The 12,388-nt window shown below is 36.0% G+C and overlaps 1 protein-coding gene across 5 annotated transcripts in view; it reads right to left on the bottom strand.

Annotated features, from left to right (window-relative positions):
- Positions 1–628: 628 nt before the first annotated feature.
- The window catches only part of par-1, a 262,434-nt gene continuing 250,674 nt past the window's right edge, over positions 629–12,388 (bottom strand). For all 5 annotated transcript variants that reach the window (XM_067771603.1, XM_067771599.1, XM_067771598.1 and 2 more), the window contains 3 exons: positions 7,163–7,312; positions 838–956; positions 629–764 (listed from right to left, as the gene is read on the bottom strand). In XM_067771603.1, the coding sequence (XP_067627704.1) occupies positions 706–764; positions 838–956; positions 7,163–7,312 (328 nt within the window). In that variant the 3' untranslated portion in view covers positions 629–705. The remainder of the gene's footprint in view (positions 765–837; positions 957–7,162; positions 7,313–12,388) is intronic.

Here is a 12,388-nt window from a genome sequence, read left to right on the forward strand (position 1 = left end):
ATCATCATCAGCATGATTAAGCGAGTTACAATTTTTCAATATCTTTTTTATAGAGGATTTTATTTTGATTACTTCGTTAGATGCAGCACCTACAAGTTCTGTTTTAAACGAAATATTTGTGTCATTATTAGTTGTTGTTGTTGCGTCCCTCGTTGGTGTTGGCATGTTTAACAATTGTAAATTGTTTGCGCTTGTAGGGTAGGGTTCTAATTTTGTTGTTGTTGTTGCTGTTGGTGCTGCACAGTCGCACTGTGTATGCATAACAATTGATTTCAATGTTGTTGTAGTTGGTGATGTTGGTGATGGCGTTAAAAGTAATGGCATTTTATTACCATCCAAGAAATTATTATACTTCTTTTTGCGCAAAATGCTATTTGTACACTTTTTGCTGCATTCGGGCAACTTTTTGTTTTTTATAAGCGTTTCATTTATAATATTGCTGGCGTTAATGGAAAAATTTAGTGTTTTTAAATTTTTTGTTGGCGTGGTTGTTGTTGTTGTTGTGTGGTTGAATGATGCTGATGATGTATAGTGTTGTTGAGAGTTTGTCGTTGTCGGTGTGTTGTTGAGGGTTTTGATTGTGCGATTAATGGTGCTCATGTTGTTGTTGGTGGTGGTGGTGGTGCAGAGAGTATTGTTTGTAGTGGATGCGGTGGTATCAGCATCAGTATCAAAGGCAACCGCATCGGTATTTGTATGGTGGAGTCACAGTCGTAAATCAAATGCTATGCGCGATGCAATATTTTTAAATCCTATACTGGTTCCTGTAAATGTAAAAAAACATGACAATCAAACAAATGATTAAAGCAAGAAATGAAACGCAAATTCATCAAGTACCTGAAATTCTTTTAAATCGTACACCATTCAGCGATAAACGTGGTAATTTGCAAACTTCAATTTCCCACTGCACCAATGAGTCGGTATTCGGATCGCCATGTACACACCAAAGCACAAATCTATCGAATGTAGAAAGAAAAGTTATGAAATTGGTCAAAATTTAAATAAAAAAAAAAAATCATACTAATGTGGTTAACTACTACGTCCTGAGTCACAACGTACTGCGACATCTAGCAGGAAAAGACAGCACAAATCACGACTTCAACGATTCATATGTGACCCAGTCTATGAAAAGGTGGCTTATGACTAAAAAAAACAGCTGTTAACAGCTGTTTCTCGCAATTTATTTTTTGTGTCATAAGCCACCTTTTCATAGACCGGGTCACATATTGTCGCACCACTTAAAAATCGAAAATAAAAAGGTGACCATACTTTTGCAATTTAGGGGGGGGGGGGAGGGGGGGGGGGGGGGGATGATGAATTTCATATAAAACCGATATGCATTGAACCCGACCCCCTCAGATTTTGATGAAATACTTTATTTGTAGAAATTAAATTTTTGAAAAATTGTGGGCGTGGCAAGGTGTCAAAGTTGTGAAAAATGCGTGAAAAATTACGGTAATAGGTACTTTTGAGCTGTGATAACTACGGAATGGCTCAACCGATTTCAAAGATCTTGATACCATTGGAGAGGTATTCGAATCGGCTTTCGAAAGTATACGCGGTAAACAAATTTTATTACACTGAAAAAAAAAAACGTTTTTTTTCTAAAATAAAATTTTAAACTTGAAAAAAACTTTAAAGGCCAAGCGTTTTAAAATAAAATATATTTTTTTAGAAAGGTCTATTTAATATATAAACATATCCAAAAACTAAAATGGCGTTTTTTTTCTTTTTTTTTATAAAAATTTTTAAGTAAATTCATCTCTCTATATTTTGATATCATAGTACTTTTGAGCTGTGATAACTACAGAATGGCTGAATCGATTTTACAGATCTTGGTACCATTAGAAAGGTATTCAAATAGACTTTCGAAAACGTATAATGTAAGAATTTTTATTTCGCTGAAAAAACATTTTTTTTTAAGTTTTTAAAAACTAAACTTGGAAAAAATTACAAAGATCAAGCATTTAAAAACAAACAAAAAATGTTGTTCAGTGTAATAAAAAATTTCTCAAAGTACGATTTCGATACCCGATTAGAATACCTTTCCTATGGTACCAAGATCTTGGAAATCGATTCAGCCATTCTGTAGTTATCACAGCTCAAAATTACCATGATATAAAAATACAAGGAGATGCATTTACTTTCAAAAAAAAAAAAATACGCCACTTTAGTTTTTGTATATGTTATATATATTAAATAGACCTTTCTAATAGAAATATATTTTATTTTGAAACGCTTGGCCTTTAAAGTTTTTTTCAAGTTTAAAATTTTATTTTAGAAAAAAACATTTTTTTAGTGTATTAAAAATTGTTTACAGTGCATGTTTTCGAAAGCCGATCTGAATACCTTTCCAATGGTACCAAGATCTTTGAAATCGGTTGAGCCATTCCGTAGTTATCACAGCTCAAATGTAGCTATTACCGTCATTTTTCACGCATTTTTCACAACTTTGACACCTTGACACGCCCATATATTTTCAAAAATGCAATTTCTAAAAATAAGGTTGTATTTGTATAAGTAAAGTGTACCTGTATGCAATATTTCATCAAAATCTGAGGGGGTCGGGTTCAAAATGTGCTTTTTTTTGAAAGTGTTTTGATATGAATTCATCTTCGTCACCTGATTTTGAACACACTGAAAGAAAAAAGCTGGTAAAATCAGCCGCACCTTAGTCAATTCAACCGATATTTCTGCAAATTTTTATCCACCGCATATATGTAGCTGTTGAATCGTTGATTCTGAATTGAGTGTTTCAGCAGTCAAAAAAACAAAAAAGTGTAAGCCACAGCTCATGTTTCAATCAAAGCTCTGTCATCATTGGAGAACAAACCTCTAGTAAATGAATCATGGTCACAGCTCTCGTAAATAAATGAACACAATATTGGCGAGACGATCCCGGCCTGAGTTTTTTCTTACAAAAAAAAAAAAAAAACAATTGTCTAAAGATTTTGCCAGCCTTGAACCCATGACGGTACCTCTACACCACGGTAGCCGCCTAGCTCTGCTCTGTTAATAACAATTATTACTGTCACCCTAAGAGTACGAAAGAACTGTTAAAATAACAAGTTTCCGACAACATTGGAATAACAGTGGCTGTTGATCTGACAGAGATTTCTGTGGAATTAAAAACAAAGTAGTGAGCGTAAGACCACGTTTACACATGCCTTAATCTACAATAAATCGTCAATAGATGATAATCTACGCGTTTACACATGTTCCATCCCTAGGAACTAGATTATTTTTTGTAAAATTTTCACCTTTCTCTTTTACAGCATATCTCCACCTAGAGCTTTAACTGTATCGTATTGAAAAAAACTATAAAGTTGGGCCACTTGCATATGAATTTTAAGTTGCCATACCTGTAACATTGTAATGACTGAACAAGTGATTGAAGATTTAATGAAGATTTAACTTAAATCTTTGTTTCGAGATTTAATTTTGTATGATAAAACTTGCAAGATTCAGAGTTGAATCCTTTCAGAAGCTCAAATCTCGAATAAAGCTTCAAGTGGAGATATGCTGTTATTTTGTTCTTTAAATTAGAGAGTACACTTTAGAGGTGGAACTTTTTCTATGAAACAAAATCCCCCTCTAAAATTTTATCATAATTAAAGAAGCGAAAATTTTATATGGGAATTCTAGTTATATAATTAAAGATTAAAAGAGTTAAGTACAAAAATGAAGATAATCTCGTTATATATAAACTAGGTCTAAGTTACTCTTTGAAATTAGCTTATCCATTTGCATAATATTGTGACGAATATTAGTATCACTAAGTGATACTCACATCACTAAGCGGTTATTAAATAAAGGCACAACAACAAACAGCTGCCACTCTTGGTACGTAAACAAATCAATCATCATTTACACACATATGTACGTACAAGGCAACGAAGAGATACTCGCAAACACATGTAATTATCAGCCGAAGTAGTACTCACATATACACAGGCATATGGCTATGCGAGAGGCTATAAACTTCAAATACACATGCATATAGCTGGTAACCAAGTAGTAGATTCTAGAAGGAGAAACGTCTAGATATTTGGAGAAATATGCGGTCAAGGCAACAGAGAGTATAAAACCAGCAAAAGCTGTGTAGTCAGTAAGCAGTTTTGATTTAAACACGCTATTGGTTGTGAGGTATAATTGTGAAGTACTACTCTTGAAGTAATATAAATAAAGACCAGTTTGCAATACTTAATAGTGGAGTGATTTATGCAATAGTTTAGCGATTCGAACGTTAGCAGAAGGTTTCAAATAAGCGGAATTTCTCTAAATTCGGAACAATATTAACAGGTTGTTCGCTGTCGAATTGACCAATGAAATCAGTTCCTTTAACAGAAAAATCACTTGACTTGTTTTAACTTGAGATCAACAGTTTTTCTTCTAAACTAAACAAATTTGAATTAACCATAATGCGATTAATTTTACCGAATGTCTGTTAATTCAAGAACAACAAACTTGATTTGTTGATTTTACTAGTTTCATTTCTCGCGGTGGAATATTTCAATGCGCTCTTTGCGCTGCTTACCGCACGTTTTTGTGATATGAATTATACTGCCACAGTCTTCTAGAGCCACTTTTTAAATTTCAAAAGTGTAACTGATCAAGAAGCTACCTTCGTCGAACTAGAGCAAAGTTTCATGTTTTACGCCACCAGCTCAGCAAGAAACCCCTTTCCTATTGGTAATTTTCCTCTCCTTTAATGCATTGTCCATTTTATGAAGATCATGAATCTGTAGCTTATTGGGAAGTTTTTAAAATTTATCGTTATTTCGATCCGTGCACCCGCTAAACCAAATTTCGATGTGCCCACATGGAATCGGCGGGTCCTGAAACATGTAATCCATACATCGCTTTGTTTAAAGGGTGACTTCACCCATATTCTGCGGTTCGGTGACTGACAATCGGTACAGTTTTGTTTTTATTGAAATATTATAAATTAAAAGAACAATTGGATTTTTTTTATAACAACTCAGAGCCGGCATATGGGTGTTTATCTATTATTAAAAGGCCTCGATGCACTGCGACCATGAAGGGATTAATTTATCACGAATGTGAAACCGGCGTTTCATCCTCCAGCTCACAAAAGCGACAGATTTGTGCATCGGATAGAATTAATATCGTAGACTACAGCGCCCCGAGAGTTCGTAGGTCCTTTCTGCATAGATTATTGAGTTTGGCTGATACTTTCATTGCTGAGAGTATAAACAATTTGGCCTGTATTTGCCCTGGGTATTCAGTCCAGTGTTGTCTGAACTGATTTGTTGCCGGGCTACTTATGATTTACCTAGTGTGTGCCTTTGTGAGTCCACAGAAGAGCCTTGAACCATAGAATGCTGCTAAAGCACCCTGCCCTTTTTGGCTTCATATCCCTGATGACCTATGCTAACAAAACCTTGTTTTGGCTTCCAGATCATTTAGGACTCCAATGCATTCATCTACTAGCTTAGAATTAATTGTGTAAGACTGCAAGGTACGTAAGGCTGCCTGGCTGTCTGAGATAGAGAGGATACTCCTCAGGAATAAGCTTCTTTGTAGACATTATCTACTGCAAACTTCTATTGCATGGATTTCTATCTGAAAAATAGTCGGCTAGCATCCCATTGATAACGATTTCTTGAAGTCCGGCCTAGATGGTAGCTTCCGTTCCATACGTGAACCAGACCTCTGTTTCCCAAACTGTTCTGTCCACAATGCCCACTTCAAAATATCGTAAGATACTAAGCGAAAGAGCCATTGCATCACGTAGTTGAAATCTGGGATTTTATATGATCTTTAGCTCAGAAATATTGTGAAGTCATAGTGCAGAAATTGTATGCTCTTACTCTACTAGAATAGGGAAGGGAGGTATTTCTACTGAGGCACTAAGTGCATCAGCAGGGGACGTTCTCATCGCACCCGGTATGCCAATACAAACTAGTCGATGCATATTGCTTAAACTTGTTATTGCTGTTCTTTGCCCGGTCTTCGGCCGAAACTAAGGAAGCATACGTGACTATTGGCCTCACAACGGCATTAAATGTCCAGTATAAAATTTTGTGGGATAGCCGCCATGTTTTGCAAAAGAGTCGAGTACAGCCGTTGATAACTGTAAGACGGTGCTACGTGAAGCAGCTAACCACGCAGCTATCACACTCAGCTGGAAACCTGGCCACAGGAACATTGACGGCAACGAAAAAGCAGATGAAATAGCAAAGGCAGGAGCATCATTAGACATCACGAAAGCAGTCGCGGTGCTTCTGCCACTCATATCAATTAAAAGAGACATTCTCACCTATCTTAGGAAAATAGCAATCCGTGATTGGTACTCTGGCCAGAGTACAACCAGAAAAGAACCGATGATCTACTAAATAGGTCTAGGAAGGAAATATACAGAATCACGGCCACTATTACAGGGCACTGACCGTTTGGCCCGCACGCGAGTAGACTGGGTATCCCCTACAATGAGAGGTGTAAGAGCTGTAGACAGGAGGGTGCCAAGGAATCGGTTACTCACTTCCTCTGCGAGTGCCCATCCCTCGCGAATTTTCGGTCCCGAACTCTACGCAACTATGTGTTTCCGGACTTAAGGGCGGTGTCAAACTGCCGCATCAAGGACATCAGTAGGTTTATTGTTTTAACCAAGTGGTTTGAGTAAAACAATACGCAGGGTACATCAGTCAAAATATAATTGGTTCCAGGAGAAAGTACATCAAAATGGCGCCTAGAGCCAACCAACCAGTACAGGGGAAGAAAGCTCCTGTTACTTTGTTTAAGGTAGCATCTAGATGAGCATTCCACGTGAGGGTTATGCCGAGTGTAACCCCTAGGTAGTTTGCTTCTATTGAAATCGAATTTTGGTGCCACCCAAGGATGTTTGTGGTATGGGTGGTTTTCTTCTCCGGACAAAAGGCACTGAGACAGTTTTGTCATGATTGATATACAATCCTTTGGCATCACACCACCTTTCTACATCCCTGTGATGCAGATTATTGGATTTCAGTAATTGAACGAGGTCATGTATGTCTAGCGTCCACAAGATAGGTGAGAGTACACCCCCTTGAGGATTACCAGTATTCTCGAAAAAGAAAAGTAAAAAAAAAAAAAACACCACAAAGAACTAAAAATAAAACTTCATTATTTGCGACCTTAAAAAAAAATAGCCACCACTTACCTCTCGCGCTGTTCATAGTCACAGTTATTTTGATCAAGAACTTCTCGTATTTTCTGCATTATCTGATCGGGCATCAAAGGCGATGTCGTTTTCATAGACCATGTAAAACGCAAGACACGCGGTTTTGCAGATTCTTCTGCTGTTGAAGCGCTGCAGATATTAAGAATAAAATTAGAAATGCAGCTCAAGAAAAGAACATAGATGTTGTCGTGAATAATATGTACAGAATAGAAATATGGATACATAACCTTGCATTGCCATTAACCCGCTGAAAATATTGTGGCGAATTTTAGCATCACTAAGCTGATACTAAATAAATAATTACGCAACAATAAAAAAACATGAAGCAGCCACTCGTATATATATGAACAAATCAATCATCATTTACGCACATATATATAAAGGCAACGAAGAGATAACTCACACACAGATGTAGTCATTAGCCGAAGTTATTACTCACACATACACACGCATATATGTAGCTCAACTACCAAGCAGGAGATATAGAAGTTATAGAAGGCGAAACGTCTACACTTTAGTAAAAATATGCGAATGAAGCAACGGAGAGTATAAAAGCAGCGCAAGCTGAGTAGCCAGTGCTCAGTTTGATTTAAACACGCTTTAGTTGCGAAGTATAATTGTACTACTCCCAAGTTAGTCTAATAAAGACCATTTTGCAATACAGAATATGGTAGTGATTTATTCAACAGTTTAGCGATTCGAACGTTAGCAGAGGGTTTAAAATAAGCGGAATTTCCCTAAATTCGTTACAATATCATTAGGGTTCTACAGACCAAACAGTGAAAATATTTCCTTTATTTTGTTCTTTAATAAATTCCGTGGTGTCAAGTAATAACCGGCTAAGTCATATAATTTTACATGGGACTTAGGCGATTATTGCTTATGACCACAGTATTTACTTAATATCGTTATTGAAACTTTGGTTGATTTTGCTTAAAGACCGCGACACAATGAAATTTTTCATATATGTAGATGCGTTTAACATAAGCTTATGCTTATCAGCAATATCGCCACAATCAACCAAGATGTGGCGTTTATAAATATGAAGGAACTTCAGACTTGGCAATTGATGTTTATTTCGCCTTGCCCATTCACATACAAAATTTCGCGAATCGCTGTTTTAAACATTCTCCCTATACAACAAAAATATTTGCTAATATTTTTTTGTGCCCTGATCATCTGTTAAATTGCAGGTTTTAACTGTGAAAAATGTTACAAAAGTTACCAACGAATGGGAAAAATAATTTCACTTGCAAAGTGTGCCAGCACCCTTAGCCAAAGCAAATGTCAAAATCTTCTTATGCTTTGCTTGCAACAAAATTTGCAAGTTGGCTACTTTTTCATATCAGATGGCGCCAGTGTAGCTCAAGCTACCGTTCTGCATAAAAATACGTGCACTTTACTCATAATGCATCAGATTGAGTTAAACGCATCTATAAGAAAAACTGCTTATGTGACGGGGCTTTATGTTCTTTAAAAGTTTTTCTTGTTTGATTTTTTCGAATTTTTCTCAATTTTTATTTTTTATTTTTTGAGTTTTTTTTTAAATTTTTTAGTTTTTTCTCAACTTTTTTTTTAATTTTTGATAAACATTTCTTCTTTAATTTTTTTATTTATTCATTTTTTAATAATTTCCTTTTTTAATTTTACAAAGTTTAGTTTTGTTTTGGTTACTTATTGTAAAATACATAAATTGGTTTGAAGTAATTGTTTTATTATCCCATTTTATTATATACTAGCTATATTTATTCACCTTCCCGATGTTTTGGTTTCATTTTAATACATGATTTTATTATATATTTCTTTTCATTATTATACTCAGTTGAGCAGAGCTCACAGAGTATATTAACTTTGATTGGATAACGGTTGGTTGTACAGGTATAAAGGAATCGAGATAGATATAGACTTCCATATATCAAAATCATCAGTATCGAAAAAAAATTCGATTGAGCCATGTCCGTCCGTCCGTCCGTCTGTCCGTTAACACGATAACTTGAGTAAATTTTTAGGTATTTTGATGAAATTTGGTATGTAGGTTCCTGGGCACTCATCTCAGATCGCTATTTAAAATGAACGATATCGGACAATAACCACGCCCACTTTTTCGATATCGAAAATTTCGAAAAATTGAAAAAGTGCGATAATTCATTACCGAATACGGATTAAACGATGAAACTTGGTAGGTGAGTTGAACTTATGACGCAGAATAGAAAACTAGTAAAATTTTGGACAATGGGCGTGGCACCGCCCACTTTTAAAAGAAGGTAATTTAGAAGTTTTCCAAGCTGTAATTTGGCAGTTGTTGAAGATATCATGATGAAATTTGGCATGAACGTTACTCTTATTACTATATGTCTGCATAATAAAAATTAGCAAAATCGGAGAACGACCACGCCCACTTTTAAAAAAAAAAATTTTTCAATTCAAATTTTAAAAGAAAAGTTAATATCTTTACAGTATATAAGTAAATTCTGTCAACATTCAACTCCAGTAATGATATATTGCAACAAAATACAAAAATAAAAGAAAATTTCAAAATGGGCGTGGCTCCGCCCTTTTTCATTTAATTTGTCTAGGATACTTTTAATGCCATAGGTCGAACAAAAATTTACCAATCCTTGTGAAATTTGGTAGAGGCTTAGATTCTAGGACGATAACTGTTTTCTGTGAAAAAGAGCGAAATCGGGTTGAAGCCACGCCCAGTTTTTATACACAGTCGACCGTCTGTCCTTCCGCTCGGCCGTTAACACGATAACTTAAGCAAAAGTCGATATATCTTTACTAAACTCAGTTCACGTACTTATCTGAACTCACTTTGTATTGGTGTAAAAAATGGCCGAAATCCGACTATGACCACACCCACTTTTTCGATATCGAAAATTACGAAAAATGAAAAAAATGCCATAATTATATACCAAATACGAAAAAAGGGATGAAACATGGTAATTGTATTGGTCTGTTGACGCAAAATATAACTTTAGAAAAAAACTTTATAAAATGGGTGTGACACCTACCATATAAAGTAGAAGAAAATGAAAAAGTTTTGCAGGGCGAAATCAAAAGCCCTTGGAATCTTGGAAGGAATACTGTTCGTGGTATTACATATATAAATAAATTAGCGGTACCCGACAGATGATGTTCTGGATCACCCTGGCCCACATTTTGGTCGATATCTCGAAAACGCCTTCACATATACAACTAAGGGCCACTCCCTTTTAAAACCCTCATTAATACCTTTAATTTGATACCCATATCGTACAAACAAATTCTAGAGTCACCCCTGAACCACTTTTATGGCGATATCTTGAAAAGGCGTCCACCTATAAAACTAAGGCCCACACCCTTTTAAAATACTCATTAACACCTTTCATTTGATACCCATATCGTACAAACAAATTCTAGAGTCACCCTGGCCCACCTTTATGGCGATATCTCGAAAAGGCGTCCACCTATAGAACTAAGGCCCACGCCCTTTTAAAATACTCATTAACACCTTTCATTTGATACCCATATTGTACAAACGCATTCTAGAGTCACCCCTGGTCCACGTTTATGGTCATATCCCGAAAAGGCGTCCACCCATAGAACTAAGGACCACTCCCTTTTAAAACACTTATTAACACCTTTCGTTTGATACCCATATTGTACAAACGCATTGTAGAGTCAACCCTGGTCCACTTTTATAACGATATTCCGAAAAGGCGTACACCTATAGAACTATGGCCCACTCCCTTTTAAAATACTCATTAACACCTTTCATTTGATACTCATATCGTACAAACAAATTCTAGAGTCACCCCTGTTCCATCTTTATGGCGATATCTCAAAAAGGCGTCCATCTATAGAACTTAGGCCCACGCCCTTTTAAAATACTCATTAATACCTTTCATTTGATACCCATATCGTACAAAATAAATTCTAGAGTCACCCCTGGTTCACCTTTATGCCGATATCTCGAAAAGGCGTCCACCTATAGAACTAAGGCCCACTCCTTTTTAAAATACTCATTAACACCTTTCATTTGATACCCATATCGTACAAAAAATTCTAGAGTCAGGCCTGGTCCACCTTTATGGCGATATCCCTAAATGGCGTCTACCTATAGAACTTAGGCCCACTCCCTTTTAAAATACTCATTAACACCTTTCATTTGATACCCATATCGTACAAACAAATTCTAGAGTCACCCCTGTTCCACCTTTATGGCGATATCTCGAAAAGGCGTCCACATATAGAACTAAAGCCCCTCCCTTTTAAAATGCTCATTAACACCTTTCATTTGATACCCACATCGTACAAACACATTCTAGAGTCACCCCTGGTCCACCTTTATGGCGATATCTCGAAAAGGCGTCCACCTATAGAACTAAGGCCCACTCCCTTTTAAAATACTCATTAACACCTCTCATTTGATACCCATGTCGTACAAACAAATTCTAGAGTCACCCCTGGTCCACGTTTATGGCGATATCTCGAAAAGGCGTCCACATATAGAACTAAGGCCCACTCCCTTTTAAAATGCTCATTAACACCTTTCATTTGATACCCATATCGTACAAACAAATTCTAGAGTCACCTCGGGTCACCTTTATGGCGATATCTCGAAAAGGCGTCCACCTATAGAACTAAGGTCCACGCCCTTTTCAAATACTCATTAACACCTTTCATTTGATACCCATATCGGACAAACAAATTCTAGAGTCACCCCTGGTCCATCTTTATGGCGATATCTCGAAAAGGCGTCCACCTATAGAACTTAGGCCTACGCCCTTTTAAAATACTCATTAATTCTTTTCATTTGATACCTATATCGTACAAAGGCATTCTAGAGTAGTATTTTCAAATTTAATCGCACTTTTTTTTATAGAAGAAAGTTTAAAAAAATATTAGTTACGCGAAACAAATTTGGAATTTTTACCTTTTGAAATTTAGTTTCAGAACATACATAATGAAAATGAGTGGGCGGGCGAGAAGCAGTTGGGCGGCAACCAATAAACAATTTAGTATGTATCGTTAAATGAGCAACATTCTGAATTTTATTGTTTATTTTAATTTTAAATTGCGTAATTATGGTTAATTCAACCGATTTTGTTATCAGGAAAACAAATTTGTTTACTTATTTCAACAGAAGAAAAACTGTTGATCTCAAGTCAAAACAAGTCAAGTTAAGTGATTTTTCTGTTAAAAGAACTGATTTCATTGGTA

The sequence above is a fragment of the Eurosta solidaginis genome, chromosome 3 (assembly GCF_040869045.1).
Source record: "Eurosta solidaginis isolate ZX-2024a chromosome 3, ASM4086904v1, whole genome shotgun sequence".
Taxonomy (NCBI): Eukaryota; Metazoa; Arthropoda; class Insecta; order Diptera; family Tephritidae; genus Eurosta; species Eurosta solidaginis.